Raw genomic sequence first — 18,052 nt, 5'->3', positions numbered from 1 at the left:
GGGGGCGGGAAGGGAGTCGGAGACACAACAAAGATGGCGGCGGCGACTGCGACGGTGACGAAGACGGCGGCGGCGGCGACGGCGTTGAACAAGGCGGTGTGGTTTACTCGATGCAGTTGTCAGGAGGTAAGTAGCAGGCTGCCGGCTCGGACGGCGGCGACGCAGCGGGACAGGGCGGATAAGAAGGAGCGGCCGGAGACTGGAGCTGGGTTCGTGGTGGGCCGGCTAATCCGGACAGAGACTCAGTTTAGTGGAGGGTCGGGCGTGGTCGGTAGGCTGGCAGGTGATGGCCGGGGACCTCCTTAGCCGGAGTGCGGTGGATTGCGGCGCCTGTGGCCCCGAGAACCCCGAGGGAGCGGGGTCTCCTGCTGTCGGCGCCTTGGAGCAGGAGCTCGGAGGCTCCGGGGCGGGGACTGTTGCTTGGCTCTGACAGGTGGTTCTGCGGGAGGCGTCCCGAGGTTTGCGTCTTCACGGGGTCCCAGGGGCTGAGAGTCAGCCTGGCGCGGGTCTCCTAGGTGTTTCGAATCCTGGCGAGGATGTCGCTCCGAATCTTGGTGAGGCTGCTGCCCCGACGCCGGTCCCAGGCTGATCGTTGGGAGAAGGACGTTTAAAGCCTTCGTATTTTATCTAATGATCCTGCCCGGATTCGTCTCTACTGCATGGGCACCCTTATTTTAGGAACATGTGAGATTTGAGAAAGACATTGTAAAAAATAACTATTCAGGTTCATTCGGGGTTTAGATCTTTGGATAAACTGTGGAGCGCGAGTAGCCAAGCCTAGCGCGCTCGATTACTGGATCTGAAGCTAAACAAGTTCTAGCAAACACTAACCACGTGGCCTGCTTAGAGTCCCCTTGATGTGCTGGTCAGAACCCGAAAGAGGTGTGACAAGCAGAAGAAGACATAAAGGCGTCTTAAATTGTGTGATCTGAAGAAATTCAGTTTTGAAAGAACAGAATGTATTTAAAACAACTTTTTTTTAAACGTCGGAACTAAGAATTTTAAAAATTCAATTTAATTTTGATTTATGTCGTGTTGTCACAACAGCTAGAGGTTATTATTATTGATGAGAGTTCGTTACAGTGAATTGAAATGTCTGGTGTTACTTTCCCCTAGCGGTCCAGGATGTTTCCCAGAAAACCGTAACTGTTTTGTGTTAGGATAAGAAGGATGGGATTCAGATGTGCCCTTATCGGGTGTGCATGTTTTTTTGTTTTTGTATTTAAAGCCCTTTCCCATTTCCCTACTTAGGACTAATGCGTTGTTTTTATGCAACTACAGCTGTTCAGCAGTACTAAGCTTGACCGTTTTAGAAGTGTACTGTGACTAAATGAAGTTAATCTTAATTTCTTTAAACTGAAGTTTAACTTAAATTTAGACATTAAAAATCTTGCCAAAAACGAATCCACCAGTGAGAAAACGGTAGTCACACCAGTTATTCTTTGGTGATCCTATGGAGCTTTTGCTGAAGTGAAGCTACTGCTTTGTTCTTTGTTAATCTGTCAGTTCGTTTTCTTTTCAGCTAATGTAATGATAAGATTGGCGTGAGTTACTAGCTCATTCAACCTGTAGATGCTAATTAAGTTTTTATCTTAAAAGTTTTGATTTGTGGTGTGCTGTTTGTTTTTTATGCAGACCTCTGTATGGCTTTTCAATTTTAGTTGAAATTCTCTCTCCATGGCCTTTTGGAGTCCCTTGCTGTATCTCCAGAGTAAATTTCAATTACTCTACATTTCATCAATGTTGGAGTGGCAAGAAAAAGGAGGAACAGATTTGGGGTGAAAAGGTTAGATTGTATAATTTCTCTTCTGGATTTCTTTCAACGTGGTTTTACTTATGTTTTATTTTTATGTTTTGATTTCTGATTTCTCAGAGCCTCATAATTTCCTTTTTTGCCTTCAAGAGTTTTTGACAGTTCTGAAATCAAGAATTGTGTTCTAATTATTTTTGAAGGCCCATGTTACTCCATAGAAACCAATCCTTATTTGTCAACGTTGTCTGTTTATATGTGTTCTATAGCAGAGTAAATCTCAGTGACCATAATTATTAGGCTATGGAGGGTAAACACATCTATTGAACTGTAATCACTTTATGTGTATAGGCTTGCCTTACCCATAAATTATTGTGTAAGTAAGTTAGTTGCTAATACTGTATTCTTCCTTATGGTTACCCATGAGAAGTAAGACTTCTCATGAATGATAGGTGAACAGAACATATCCTGCTGTTCCCTAATCATGTTCTCAAAATTCTCCCACAGTTTATAAAAAAGATAGAAGGAAGATAGGTTAGAGAGCTTCTTCTCTGGTTGTTTCATAGTTGTGAATGCCTTCTAATTTGCATTTCAGTACCTGTGTTTTAAATTATTAGCTACTGGTTAAGAGGTTGGGGGGGTGGTGCACATATATACACACACATAATTGTGTGTGTGTGCTTGTATGTGTGCTTGCATTGATCAACAGCTTCCCATTTATGAGACTGAAGAAGAAATATCAGATGACTTCATACAAAATAAATCCTTTATCAGAAACCAAGGAAGATCGGAAATTAGCTTAAATTGCCTACTTGAGGTAGAGGTTTTCCTGTTCTTTGGGATATCAAAGCTTAATTCTCTGATACCTCTTTTTCCCCTACCGGCTTGCATAGCCTCTGGTTGTTTTCTAAAAGCATTAATTTTGAGCCTTGAATAATAATTTGGGGGACGCTACTGGCATGACAATACTTTAGGTATACCCTAGCCAGTTTCTATATAGATATCCACCTACACCCCATGGAATTCCATACTATATTCAACTTAACTTTAATCAGAATAATCACAGGAAGGATTTGGGAATTTTGCTATATCATAAGGAACAATCATCATAAAGTATGGGAATATTGTTCTCTTTGGTTGATATGATTAGATATCTTAGTTCAGGTTGCTATAACGAATTACCATAGACTGAGTGGTTTAAACAAACATTTATTTCTCACAGTTCTGGAGGCTGGGAAATCTTAATATCAAGGTACCAGCAGATCAGGTATTTGGGGAGGGCTTGCTTTCTGATTGTATCCTCTCATGGCAAAGAGCAGAGAGGAAGCAAGATCTCTGGATCTCTTCACAAGGCAGTAATCCCATTTAGAGGACTTCACCTTTACAACCCAGTTATCTCTCAAAGGCCCCAGTCCAGATGCCATCGAATTAGGGGTTAGAATTTCAACATATCAGCTGTTGGGGACATAAACATTCAGTCTATGACGATACCAGCAGAAAGAGTACATCTGAGTTGTAATAACACCACCCACATCTATAATAATAGTGGAGAATACTTAAGTATATATCTTGTTCAGATGACATGATATCACACATTGAAATTTTGTGTAAAGTAAGTAATTTTTTGGCTAACAAACACCAAGGTATTGAGTTCATGTCCAGTATAGGAAAGATACCACTAAAAAAATTATAGCTTGTGGATTTTCTAAAGTATATTTTGTTATGTTTGCAAAGGTTTTAAAATTTATCAATGCCTTAGAGGCATCTCTGGGTATCAGTTAATTTGTGGAGTTCCTAGATTAAACTTTGAGACCTGAGACTGATGATAATTACATCAAAGACAGGAAAATGGCTCGGATAGAAAACCTTTATTTTCTTTCTGTAAGAGGAAGTCTTTTGTAGTTGCAGAATTTTTTTTTTTCTTTTAAAAATTAGAGATGAGGTCTTGCTCTGTTGCCTGGACTGGTCTTGAACTCCTGAGCTCAGGCAGTCCTCCCACCTTAGCCTCTGAAAGTGCTGGGATTATAGTCATGAGCCAGCATGTCCAGCCTAGTTTCAGAATTGTTACTATTTTTCAGTTTATTGTGCTTAGAAATATTGACTTGAGATGTAGAAAGCTGAGTTTTGAGCCCAAGACTCTACTTCACTTTAGGCACCTTTCATTCATATATGTCTCTACTATAGACTGGGGCTTCGCAAGCACCTGTCATACCCTGTGTATATGGATATATGGGATAGAGGCCATACAGGTCGAATGGGCACAAAAATGCTTAGGGACGAAATGACACCTAATTTTTAAATCATGACAGGGTGTTTAAGGTTATAAAGCATACTAATATATTTAAAATTCTAATTTAAGAAGAGTTTTTCTTCATGTTTGCAATGTTACAATGTTCTCTATCTCATAGACATTCTTTTTTTTTTTTTTTTTAAAGTTTATCATGCAGTGTGGTTGAAAAGCAGCACACAATTTATGGCAGGGAACACAGTGAAGTTTATAATGTGACAATGTGATAATAGCCAAGACTGTCAAAATATGCCAGCCATCCTCTGTAATTAGGCTCATTTGTGTTCTTAAACTTGAGATGCATGTATAAAAATATCATTTTCTTCTGCTTGCTTTCTGGCAGTCTTGTGTGTTTTTACTGCACTGTCACATGTTGTACTGTAGCAGTGTTATGCTTTCTAATCAAGATTTGGTAAGGATTATCTTGCTTCCAGAAGCCTGTCAAAGTATATTCAGACATTTCCCAGGGGAAATGTATTAGTTTTCATGTGAACTGATTGGCAAGAAGTGATGCTAAGTTACAATGTAAATAGTGGGATTTCTTTCTTAATTATAGCTTTTATAATTAGAACACAGACAATCTATAGGGCTATACAGCTTTTACAAATTAAAAAAATATTTTCCCAGATCTTATTCTTGATAGTCTTTTTCACTGGAGCTGACTAGCTTACACTTTCCCACCAAGAGCAAATTTAAAGGACAGATAATCAGCACAATCAACTGTAGTCACAAAACAAATAGTAACGTATTGATAAAGAAACAGAGAACTAGTTCAAGTAAACATGATAAGATGGAGAAAAAAACAACGGAAACAAATGGGTTCAAAAGCCAACAATAATCCTTAAGATTCAGAAAGTTGAGCCAGACTAAAGCAAGTGATTTAAAGAGGTGGCCTGTAAGTAAAATAAGCAGAGATCAGTTTGAGAAATTGCAAAGTGATTTGAAAAATTGCAAATTGGGATTACTTGAGACTAAGGTGGAACATGTTTGTTTCATTGTAACTAAGAAACAGATGCTCAGTATATTCTTCAACCATGTTGATGAACCCATAGAAAAAGGGGAATAACTGAATCAGGGACAGTGAGAATTTTAAAATCCAAGTTATAACCATTTTTTCTATTTGCTACAAAAATAATTATTAGAAAAATAGCCACCATTTTCTGATAGCCTACCATATGTGATACATGTCACAATATGCTTTATGTATACTTACCTATAAAACTTAAGATAGCACTGCAAGTTGGATTATGATTCCATTTTACAAAATGGGAAACTAAGGCTGAGAGAGGTCCCTGGTCATAGTCTTGAAGTTGTCCCTCGTATCTGGTAGGTACTGGTTCCAGGACCCCTGTAGATAGCAAAATTTGTGGGTGCTCCAGTCCTTTATTGAAAATGGCTTAGTATTTGCATATAACTCACAATCTCATCCTCTTGCATACTTTAAGCTCTAGATTATTTATAATACCTAATACAATGTAAATGCTATGTAAATAGTTATACTGTATTGTTTAGGGAATTATGACCCCCCCAAAAGTCTGATGAAACCCCGTCTCTACTAAAAATACAAAAAATATCAGCCAGGTATGGTAGCGGGCACCTGTAATCCCAGCTACTCTGGAGGCTAAGGCAGGAGAATTGCTTGAACCTGGGAGGCAGAGGTTGCAGTGAGCCGAGATCGCGCCGTTGCACTCCAGCCTGGGCAACAAGAACAAAACTCTGTCTCAAAAAAAAAAAAAGAAAAAAAGAAAAAAAAAAGTCTGTACGTGTTTAATATAGATGCAACCATCCATTTTTTCCAAATAATTTTGTTTTGCAGTTGGTTGAATCAACAGATAACAGAACCTGTGGATATAGAGAGTTGACTATACTCTACTTGTCCAGAGGATAAACTTTCAGTAGCCTCAACTTCCTAGACAATTTTCTAAAAAATAGGCTTTTCTACCTGAAAAGGGGTAGTAATACTAATAATTTTTTGTTTTTTTTTTTTTTTTTTAGACGGAGTCTTTCTCCGTCTCCCAGGCTGGAGCGCAGTGGCACAATCTCGGCTTACTGCAGCCTCCACCTCCTGGGTTCAATCAATTCTTCTGCCCCCATGCCTGGCTAATTTTTTTGTATTTTTAGTAGAGACAGGGTTTCACCATGCTGGCCAGGCTGGTCTCGAACTCCTGACCTCATGATCTGCCCGCCTCAGCCTCCCAAAGTGCTGGGATTACAGGCATGAGCCACCGTGCCTGGCACTAATAATTTTTTTTTTTTTTTTGGAGACAGAATCTTGCTCTGTCGCCAGGCTGGAGTGCAGTGGTGCGATCTGGGCGCACTGAAACCTCTGCCTCCCGGGTTCAAGCGATTCTCCTGCCTCAGCCTCCCGAGAAGCAGGGATTACAGGCGCCTGCTGCTATGCCTGGCTAATTTTTTTGGTATTTTTAGTAGAGACAGGGTTTCACCATGTTGGCCAGTATGGCCTCGATCTCTTGACCTCATGATCCACCCGCCTTGGCCTCCCAAAGTGCTGGGCTTACAAGCGTGAGCCACCGCGCCCGGCCACTAATAATTTTTAAAAGCCCCTGGAACTACTGTAGCTTCTAAAAAGGGAGGAAAGGAACGATTCACAAGTATTGAATTAAGAAAAGTGATAATTTAGTTACCTGTAAGTCCTTATTTGGCTAAATGTGTTTGAAACAAAGGAGAGACTGAATGTGAAGAGGGAAGACAAGAAGTACGAAAATAAGATACATCAGTCTGAAGCCAGGAAACAGGGAAAACAAAAACAGCCCTATGTTACTGAGTGGTTGTAAAGTACAATAATTCATAATAATGGTATGTCAAATGTTGGTCTATTTCCAGTAGATTTCTAGTTAAGTCAAAGAAGTTTTGATTCTTAAAAAGTTGGTCATATTTTTGTAAATTGGAAAATCTGCTTTTGTGGAACCCCCTCATTCCTCCACCCTACAGTTCTACTATTTAAAAACTTAGGCTGAAAAGGCCCAAGAACAGCCTATTCTTGAAGAAGAAAAACAAAGCAGGGGGACTCAAATTACTGTGATAGCAAGACTTATTACGACTATCTGGTATGGCAGCAAGGACAGATAGGCTAGTGGAACAGAACAGAGAATCCAGAAGCAGAGCCACATACATGCATATAACCATTTGATTTAAAAAGGAGACATCGGAGCTTCGTAGAGAAATGCTGATCTGTTAGGTACACATTGCTGGGACAGTTGGATATCTCTTTGGAAAAAAGTATGCTTTGACTCTTATCTCACACCATACACAAAACTCAAGTCCAGATAAAAATATGAAAGGTAAAATAAAAAGCATTTAGAAGAAAGTATAGGAGAACATCTTCAAGTAAGATGTAGGCAAGGATTTCTTAACTAGGACACAAACAACTCTAAATGTAAAGGATAAAAATGGGTAAATTGTACTATATTAAGAACTTCTGTTCATCAAAAATTACCATTAAGAAAGTGAAGCCTGGGTGCAGTGGCTCACGTCTGTAATCCCAGCACTTTGGGAGGCCGAGGTGGGCGGATCACGAGGTCAGGAGATCAAGACCATCCTGGCTAACACGGTGAAACCCCATCTCTACTAAAAATACAAAAAAATTAGCCGGGCGTGGTGGCGGACACCTGTATTCCCAGCTACTTGGGAGGCTGAGGCAGGTGGCGTGAACCTGGGAGGTGGAGCTTGCAGTGAGCCGAGATCACGGCACTGCACTCCAGCCTGGGCGACAGAGCGAGACTCCATTTCAAAAAAAAAAAAGAAAAGAAAAGAAAATGAAAAGGCAACCACAGTGGGAGAAGATACTTAAGATGCACATATACTAATAAAGGACTCATTATAAAGCATTCTTCCATATTAGAAAAAGACAACACAATAGAAAAATAAGCAAAAGGTATGAGCAGACATTATACAACAGAGGGTATGTAAGTGGTTAATTAGTATATATTAAAAAGTTTACATCTTCATTAGTCATCAAGGAATGTAAATTAAAACTAATGTGATACCACCAGACACCCACCAGAACGGCTAAAACAAAAAAGGCGAAAAATGCCTAAGTATTGTCAAGGATGTGGAGCAGCAGCAGTTTTGTTTACTGCTAGTGGGAGTGTAAATTGCTATAATCACTTTGAAAACCTATTTGGCATTATCTAAAACTGAATATATGCATGCCTTTGATCCAGCAGTTTCACTCCTATACAACCAACAGAAATATGTACGTAATCAAAAAACGTGTAGTAATATGTTCATAGAAACTTTATTCACAGCAGCCAATTACTGGAAATTACCCAAATGATCTAAAAACAGTATAAGAGATAAATTAGTTGTGGCATGGTCATGCAACAGACTCCAGCAGTAAATTTGAGCAAACTTCAGTTGCATGCAACAATATGGATGAATCTTACAATGTTGAGTGACAGAAGCCAGACAAAGGTTGATAGTGTGTGATTCCATTTACATAAAGTTGAAGAACAGACAAAACTAATCTACAGAGTCAGAAGTCAGGATGGCTGTAACCCTTGTCAGGGCAGAGGGTCCTAGCATTGGAAGGGTACACGAGGCGGGCTTCTGGGATGCCGGCATCCTTCTGTTTCTTGATTGTGGTGCTGATTTTATGAATGTGTTCATTTTGTGACAATTCATTGAGCTCTGCTCTCATGATTTATGTGCTTTTCTATATATGTACAAGACTTCAAGAAAAAGTTAAGCATATATGCTGAAAGTGAGTAATTTTTTGATGCCTACCACTGGCTACTAAAGATGGAAGCTTTTTTAGATAGAAAATTATTCACTAAATAGTTTGAGTTTAGAAAAAGAAGATTTTATAAGGTATATTTACCAGAGAATTGTACTTATTTGCATAAAAATTGTTTTTCGTGGAAGAAAAGACCTTTTTTATCCCTGGTGCTAGACTTCATCTTATTCTTACTAGAAAACTTTTTTGGCTATTTTATTTGTGAATTTGGGCCATAAACCTATGTGAAGACCAGCTTGTGATTGCAGAACCCACAAGAGACTTTCCCTTTCTACACTACGGTCAGGGATTTTCTTTTACTTTTTTTTTTTTTTTTTTTGCTAGTCTTGGAGTGGATAGGGTGATAGGTAGTAGAGGTGGTGATTTGGATATTTCTAGAGCAGGGGTTGGGAAGCTACGGCCTGTAGGCCAAATCTGGCTCAACGCCTGTTGTTATAAAGTCTAATTGGAACTTAGCCCCACCCATTGGTTTACATATTGTCTGTGGCTGCCTATTGTCTGTGGCTGCTTACAGTGACACAGTTGAGTAATTGCAGCAAAGATGAGCATGGCTTGCAAAGCCTAAAATATTTACTATCTGGCCCTTCATAAAAACTTTGCAACCCCTAGTTCTAGACCACTTATTTGCAGACTACTCATTCATGTGAACACTATGTCTAAGAGTCTTTTCTGGTAGTTACTAGCTGCATGCAGCTATTTCTATTTAAAATAATAAAATTAAAAACTCAGGTCATATGTATTAGCCAAATTTCAAGTGCCTCAGTAGCTATATGTGGCTAGTAGCAACTGTGTAGGAATAGCACAGATAAGAAACATGTCCATCATCCAGAAAATAGTCTCCTTCTGTCGACCAGGATGGAGTCCAGTGGTGCGATCACGGCTCACTGCAGCCTCGACCACTCAGACCCAAGCAATTATCCTACCTCAGCCTCCTGAGTAGCTGGGACTATCAGCATGTGCCACCACACCCAGCTAATTAAAAACATTTTTTTTTTGTAGGGACAAGTTCTCCCTATGTTGGTCTCCGGCTTCCTTGGTTTGTCTTCTTCGTCGATAATCTCTGCTTGTGTTCTTATTTCTTTAATCTGAACTTGTTTTCTCTTTTTTTCTGCCTTTGAAATTTCTTCCCATCCTCTATGACTGTTTGAATCCATATTTATATTTAATAATGAAATATATTGATTTTTTTACCATTTTGTGTGTGTCTTTACTTCACCAGGAAGATTATAAGATGCTGAAAGGCAGGCACTGTGTTTTCTCTTGCTTTGTGTAGTGTCTTGCACAAAATAGTTTTTGTCATTTGTTTGCTATGTACTAGATCTCCCTAAATAGTGTAAAATTATTTCAGTTTTGTTTTCTAGGTATAACAAACTGTAAATGTTAAAAAAGCAAAGATGGGTGAAAAAAAACCAGAGCCTTTGGACTTCGTGAAAGATTTTCAGGAATACCTGACTCAGCAGACCCATCATGTGAACATGATTTCTGGATCAGTTAGTGGGGACAAAGAAGCAGAGGCTCTTCAGGGAGGTAGACTCATTTTAATAATACTAAATAATTCACTTTTTATACACGTACTATGATTGTGTGTAGCCGTTACTGTGAAGACCACTGTGCGTTAATGTGAATCATTCTGTTTTTTCTGGAAAGATACAGGGCATTTTTTCCCCTTTTTTAAACATATCAGACTTCTGCTGGAGAGTACTTAACATGGTCTGGAGATGCATTATGGTCTTGTTGGAAGGTTAGGGGCTCCAAATACCCTTCCTGTCCTCCAATTTTTATGAGCTAGCATTAGACACAAAGAACCCAAAGGGGATTGGAACATCAGCTTCACTATACAAACCATTAGGCCATCAGGAAATCTGGATTCGACCTGAGACAAAAATAGGGGTTTCAGTTTCTTCTCTCTTAAAATGAAGAAAGGGCTGACCATGTTTACCTATCCAAGAAGAGAAATGAAAATAGAGAAAGTGGTGACCTCCTTGAGCCTGCTAGAGGTAAATTTTGTCTAATTTGCTTGCCACAAAAAACTGGAATTTATTCCTAACCTAGCTCGGAGGTCAGCAAACTATAGCCTGTGGGCCCCATCTGGACTGCTGTTTTTGTATGGCCTGCAAGCTAAGAATGGTTTTTACATTTAAAGATGGTTTTAAAAGTGTCAGAAGGAGAATAATGTAATGATACATGAAAATTCTGTGACGTTCAAACTTGAGTCCACATAAATAAAATTTAATTGGAACACAGATATGCTCATTTGTTTACATATTTTCTGTAGCTGTTTTTGTTTGTTTTGCTAAAACAGCAGAGTTGAGTAGTTGTGTTAGAGACCATATGGCCCACAAAGCCTGAAGTATTTACTATTTCATGCCTATAGAAAAAGTTTGCTGACCCCTAACCAAGATAGTCTGGGTAGGGCCTTATAATGCAGGGACTGGCAACAGGGACCAGGCATCACCCGGGAGCTTGTTAGAAATACAAAACACCAGACACCACCCCAGATCTACTGGATTATAATCTGTGTTTTAATAAGATCCCCCAAGTAATTCATATACACATTAAAATGTGATAGTGACTGGCTTGGGAAAGCAGTGGGAGAGAGGAAGACACTGAGCCTTGTCCCTCGAATGCAGTGTAGCCCTCTTGGATATTGGTCTTGTCTCAACCAGCAGAATCACTTCTCCTAGTGAGGAGTGAGGAACCGGTGAAGCAGGGGGCTTGAATTGTGCATGCCAGCGCTGTTACCTCCTGAAATGGAGTAGACCTTTTCCCATGAAGCTGTAGGAATGGAAATTTCCCTCCTAACGCGCAGATTTCCAAACAGGATTCAAGAGACCAGGGTTGGAGTCCCAGCCATTTGCCGATTTTCCTGATTATGAGCATCAGGTCTCTTCAATTTCTTTCTACAAAAAAGTAGTCAGATTAGATTAAAAGCAAACAGCCAAACATCTTTTATCTCTGAGATTCTTAAAACCTTAACCTTCAGAGGCATCAGGGATGATACTTTCCTTTATGGGCTTAATTAGAATTTTAAGATCCTAAATGGAACAGAGATCTAGAACGTACGTATAAACACTGGGATGTGGAAAACTTATTCACTGCTTCAGACTAAAATAAATAGAGTTAGGGTTTTGGAGATTCTTTGACTGCCAGTTACAGTTTTAGAAATAGCGAGGGTGCTAAACACCTGTGTGTAACTGTGCCATCACTCTCCAGTGAATCTCTTTATTCCCCTCCCTCCTCACCTGTTCACTTCTTCAAAAACATGTTAAGGACCAGTACAATGTGTGTGTGAGTAATTTTGTTTTCTTTGTTTTTGAGACAGTCTTGCTCTGTCGCCCAGGCTGGAGTACAGTGGCGCAGTCTTGGCTCACTGCAACCTCTGCCTCCTGGATTCCAGCAATTCTCATGCCTCAGCCTCCTGAGTAGCTGGGACTACAGGTGCGCACCGCCATGCCCAGCTAATTTTTGTATTTTTTTTTTTTTTTTTTAGTAGAGACAGGGTTTTGCCATGTTGGCTAGGCTGGTCTCTAACTCCTGGCCTCAAGCTATCCCCCCACCTCTGCCTCCCAAAGTTCTGGGATTACAGATATGAGCCACTGCACTGGCCTTGTGTAAATAATTTGAGATCCCCAATAAAAGGTTCTCAGAATATAATACAGAATGTATTACTGCTTTTGTATAAAATTAGCCTCAGTTCAGAAAGTCTGTTATAAAACGGACTTAACTTTTGTGGGAAGTGAACTGTCAATTTATAAGATTTTTCAACCACTTAAAACTGAAATGCTAAATTGAGTTGATTCTGAGATGCATAATTTCTTTTGCGGTACTTTGTTTATAGCTGGAACAGATGGTGATCAGAATGGACTTGATCACCCATCTGTTGAAGTTTCCTTGGATGAAAACTCAGGAATGTTAGTAGACGGGTTTGAAAGGACCTTTGATGGGAAGCTCAAGTGTCGGTACTGCAACTATGCCAGCAAAGGAACAGCCCGGCTTATTGAACACATCAGAATCCACACAGGTAATGGAAAGACAACTGGAAAAAGCATTTCTGTGAGGGCAGGAGAGGGGCCAAGGGGGGCAGGTTGGTTTGTCATAGAAATAGTTTTAATATTCAAAAATGAAGGTTTATGTAAAGTTCGAATAAATGGGAAAGTTACTCCATTTTTCAAAGCAACAACATACAAACAGGTCAGAAGTGATGCCCTTTGTAGATCCTCTCCTTCCTTAGCCGTGTTTCCCTCTTGATCCAAATAGTCTCTCAACATCTGTCTGCCTCTCAGATTGGGAAGGAATAATGCTAAAGCACTGCGATGTGATAAAATGTTTTAATCTTTATCCTATTACGTTTCAGTTGCCTAAAAGGGGAAAAGTTTCAGAAAGTATACAGTTGCAGATGGTACTGCTAATCCCAGATCTCGCTTTAGCTGTCCCTTCTGAGAAACTTTCCCAACTACTTCTGCCCCCTACCCAAGACCAGGTCAGACGTCCTTCCTGTGTGCTTCATGCATCCTGTGCTCATTCATCAGATCATTGTAGCCTGAGAGCCTCTTGAGGACAGGGCAATTGTGACAAGACCATCTTTGTACCCCCAGAGCCTAGGAGGGCATGTGACACATACTTACTAGATGAATGACTCTAAATCTCATATTCCAAATGTTTATTTCACATAATTGGGCAGTCTTCAGTTAACAACATTAACTATAGTTGTTCCTTCTGGCAGCTGAAGAGTAGGAAGATGGAGGAGAAGCACTAGCAATTTTGAAGGGATGCTTTGCATAACTCAGACTAGCAAGCCCATTTCAATTCTGAGCTATTTCATATAAGGACTTTAAAAAAAGCTTTTTTTGTATTTTTTTTCTGTGAGGAAAGGGTATGCATATGTGTGTATGTGTGTGAATATGAATGTATATAAATGTATACATGAACATATAACTCAGACGTACTTTTGATAAACTCATTTTTATGTAAGACTATTACTAGAATATTTCAATTGTACTGTTTCTTCTCTCTAAATGCATTCGAAGCCATAACAGTTTTTATACTGTATTGACTAATACAACATCAATGCATATTTCAAGTTGTTGCTGATGAGTTCTTAAGCTTTATTTCAGTTTGTGTGTTTATTTACAAATTTTAAAAATCTCGTATGCTATGCAAATATGACTTTCTGAAAGCATTTTCTTTTTGATCAATTTCCAATTGTCCAATGAATGGACAAGCAAAACTTTCCATAAATGAACTACTCTTGTAGTTTCTCCATCATTTTTCTTTTGAAACAGGTGAAAAACCTCATCGATGTCATCTTTGTCCATTTGCATCTGCTTATGAGCGTCATCTGGAAGCCCATATGCGTTCTCATACTGGAGAGAAACCATACAAATGTGAATTATGTTCCTTCCGCTGCAGTGATCGAAGTAACTTGTCCCATCATCGAAGGCGCAAGCATAAAATGGTACCAATTAAAGGTACTAGGTCTTCCTTAAGCAGCAAGAAAATGTGGGGGGTTTTACAGAAGAAAACAAGCAATCTGGGCTATAGCAGAAGAGCACTAATCAACTTGAGTCCACCTTCCATGGTGGTTCAGAAACCAGACTACCTTAACGATTTTACCCACGAAATCCCAAATATCCAGACTGACTCCTATGAAAGTATGGCAAAAACCACACCAACTGGTGGCCTTCCAAGGGACCCCCAAGAACTCATGGTTGATAACCCTTTGAATCAGCTCTCAACTCTAGCAGGGCAGTTGTCCAGTCTGCCACCTGAAAACCAAAACCCTGCATCCCCTGATGTAGTTCCCTGCCCTGATGAAAAGCCTTTCATGATTCAGCAGCCCTCTACCCAAGCAGTAGTTTCTGCTGTATCAGCAAGTATTCCTCAGAGCTCGTCTCCCACAAGCCCAGAACCTCGGCCATCCCATAGTCAAAGGAACTATAGTCCAGTGGCAGGTCCAAGCAGTGAGCCAAGTGCCCACACGAGCACTCCCAGCATAGGAAACAGCCAGCCAAGCACCCCAGCCCCAGCCCTGCCGGTCCAGGACCCTCAGCTTCTGCACCACTGCCAGCACTGTGATATGTACTTCGCAGACAACATCCTTTACACTATTCATATGGGATGTCATGGGTATGAAAATCCTTTTCAGTGTAATATATGTGGATGCAAATGTAAAAACAAGTATGATTTTGCCTGTCATTTTGCAAGAGGGCAACATAACCAACATTGATTGAAAATAGTCATATTTTACTTAGTTTTGCTGTTTTTGTGGTTTGGTTTTTTTTTTTGTTTTGGTCATCCCTAATAAAGTGTCTGCTAATTCAAGGCTTATACATTATATTTATAGAATATAAATTTGACAGTGGAATAAAATTTCCCCCTTTTTTTTCATAAAAATCTGGTCAGGGTCATTTATATATTAGAACAGTTAGACACATTGGAGTCTCTTTTTTCCTTTCCTTTCGACATTGGGGAATTGGAGTGCAGTCATAATCTTACAAGATGTTCATTTGAATTTCTTACATTTATGGTCCATAAAAACTTCAGGGCTTATCCATACTTTTGATGTTTCAATATGCATTGAACTGGATGTTATTTCTGCCATATTTCAAAATGGTAGAATAAATTACTTTCTTTTACAGAATTTATTACTACTCATTTCAGTGTTTAGTACAGAAATTGCCTTAAAAATTGCTATTAATTGAAATATCATTTAGTTCACATTTCTTAAGTTGAATCACTAGTTTCATTTCAACTGATAATAGTAAAGCTATTTCAGTTTAGTAAAATTTTCTTTTTTCCACAAGGGGAAATGTAAAACAGTTAGGACTTGAAATTGAAAATTCTTTTAATATTTAAAATAACTTGTTTATTCAATGTCTAAACACATGTCAGTTTTCCACTGGATTTTTATTTTATTTTCACAGGTAAATACACTAGAGTGCTAGATGCCTTTTTCCCCTCTCAGTTTGACTTTCATTTAAATCCTTCATTCTGATATCATTACTGTTAGGTGAGGTGGATAACTATAATGAGAATCTCTTATTCTTCCTATTCCTTTGATGACCAAAGAGGTAAAGTGAAGTCATCCTTATTATTAAAATGCAGCCTCCAAACAAATTTCTCAAGATTCCTTTTCCTTCCTTCTATCCATTTATTGCCTATAATTTCCAAGAAAAGGTGGGTATGGAAACACATGAAAGAATGTGATAGTGAAGTCATATTTACAAAAATGAGAACATGTCCAAAATGGATTCTTGTCTCCTCTTCAGAATTAGCCATTTAAAATATTTTCTGTGACTTCAAATTGTAATTCTTATTTGCAGTTTTACCAGTCTTCATGTACAGTGACAAAACTGTGTAGAAACTAAATCATCACTTTAGTAAGAAAGGATAAAAAGGTGTGGAAATGAATATAAAATGCATCTAAACATGACATTTAATTTTTTTTATAAAAATAAGTCTTACTAAATATACAGTAATTCATTTTGAATAGGAGGCTATTGTTTTTATATTGTGTAATAACTCACGTACTCTGAAGACAGCTTGGTCAGACAATAAAATATATTGTTACTAACTTGGTTTCTTTTCTGTGTATTTTGCAAAAATTCTATTTTTAATTTTGTTCATATGTTGAATGTGCTCCTAATTGGCATCTTAAAGAGAATATTAAGCATCTATTAACCAAAAAAGATCTCTAATAGTAAAGGAAAGGGAAATATTGGTGGCATGTACCCACAAAACCCCCAAGTGCCAAGTTAATGGAATCTCTGCTTTCCCTTTCAGATGCTAGAAAGCCACTGTAATGAGTTCTTGCGGTTTAGCATCCAGTCTAAGCTACTGCATTGTTTAAAGAGCAGCATCAAGGACAGTTTCTCCAAACTGGAACTCTCTTCTTTGTTAAATCTTGTACTTTAAAATTCTACAGTTCTGTTACATTGTTGCTTAAATCACGGACTGCTCAGATCCATTTTACTGCAGTAGTTTCCAAGTGTATAACTTGGCTTTAGTATTTATCAGTTGCCAGAAAGAAACAGGTTGTCATTTGGAAGCTTTTTTGTGGTTATTTTTTCCCATTTTTATTTTTCAGATAAAAGCAGTACCCCAAAATAGAAAATGAAAATTTTCATGAAACAAAGAGAACTCCCTTGTTAAAACCAGCTTATTAACTCTGTATTCTCAGTCAAATGCATTTTTTTCTAACAACTGAACATGGATGTTGTGAAGGTGCATTTTAATTTAAACATGGAAAAGATTTTTTTCATAATTACCTACTAGAATGTAAAATTATAATTTTGCTATGACTTAAAGAGCACAGTTGATATCCCAAAGGTGTTGATGCTTAGAAGCTACAGTTATTCTAAATGCACTAAAATTTTTGAGGCAAATCTACCTTAGAGGCTTTTTTGGTATGGTATTTTTAAAAATATTTAGATTTTATTTAAATTTCCTGTGAGTTATTCTGTATTTGAAAAGATGTTCATGTCTTCCCCTCTGTGTTGAATATTTCTCTCATTTGATTTTTAATCAAATATTTTATAGAAATGAGTTGTTGGGAAGAGTTTAACATGCACTATTTATAGTACTTTGCCGTTAACAGGCAATGTTCTGAAACTAAATTTATTTTTGTTCAGTGAACATAAGTTTAGATTTTTAAAGTTGGTAGATAATTTATCTCCACTAATATTTTTTTAAGAAACTGTGAAGAGATTAACTGGGAATAATTTTATTTCAGATTTTACTAATGTAGTATGTAGCTACAACTTCTTGAAATTCAAGTTAAGGCTAGACATTTACTTTGAAAAAATTCCACTGGGTGTTTCCAGGGCTATTTCATTTTAGAAATAAGTGTGTGCCATTCTTCTGCAAAAACTGGACAAGGATTCAATACTACAAAAAATAGAGATAAAATCCTCATTTCAAGTTCTACAAAATATTTATCAAATGAATGTTAATTTTTTTTTTAATTCCCTGCTAAAGACGTTTTCATTAGTCTTAGAGGGTATATGCTTTCTAGAACTTGTTTTTGTTAACATGTGCTTTGATGTAAAGAACATATTTTGTATGCAAAACATAACTTGCATTATGGTTGTACAATACACTATATTGTTTAGGGATTCCAGAAAGCAGTTTAATGCAGAAATAACTATATCTAGTATGCAGTTCATATTGTGAATGAAGCTTTGCTTTTGTAATAAATAAATAAGACTTTCTAATGACCTTGGTTTTTCTTTTTTGGAAAATAAGATCAAATTAGTGTTTT

General features: G+C 38.3%; 1 protein-coding gene across 5 annotated transcripts; it reads left to right on the top strand.

Annotated features, from left to right (window-relative positions):
• The first annotated feature begins 3 nt into the window (after window positions 1–3).
• Window positions 4–18,008, top strand: IKZF5 (IKAROS family zinc finger 5). 5 transcript variants are annotated; one of them, XM_054503130.2, is made up of 5 exons: window positions 4–126; window positions 1,636–1,786; window positions 10,155–10,320; window positions 12,632–12,814; window positions 14,076–18,008. In XM_054503130.2, the coding sequence occupies exons 3-5, from the start codon at window positions 10,188–10,190 to the stop codon at window positions 15,017–15,019; spliced, it is 1,260 nt and encodes a 419-aa protein (XP_054359105.1). In that variant the 5' UTR covers window positions 4–126; window positions 1,636–1,786; window positions 10,155–10,187; the 3' UTR covers window positions 15,020–18,008. The 5 variants fall into 5 exon arrangements, with proteins under 5 accessions (XP_054359105.1, XP_054359108.1, XP_054359109.1 ...); XM_054503133.2 differs by having other exon boundaries at window positions 10,142–10,320; XM_054503134.2 differs by having other exon boundaries at window positions 15–126; window positions 1,662–1,786; window positions 10,142–10,320.
• The last annotated feature ends 44 nt before the right edge of the window (window positions 18,009–18,052 follow it).

This window comes from Pongo pygmaeus, chromosome 8 (assembly GCF_028885625.2).
Source record: "Pongo pygmaeus isolate AG05252 chromosome 8, NHGRI_mPonPyg2-v2.0_pri, whole genome shotgun sequence".
In the NCBI taxonomy this organism is placed as follows: Eukaryota; Metazoa; Chordata; class Mammalia; order Primates; family Hominidae; genus Pongo; species Pongo pygmaeus.
Note: the sequence above shows the minus strand (reverse complement) of the source record. Positions and strands in the feature narration are given on the sequence as shown.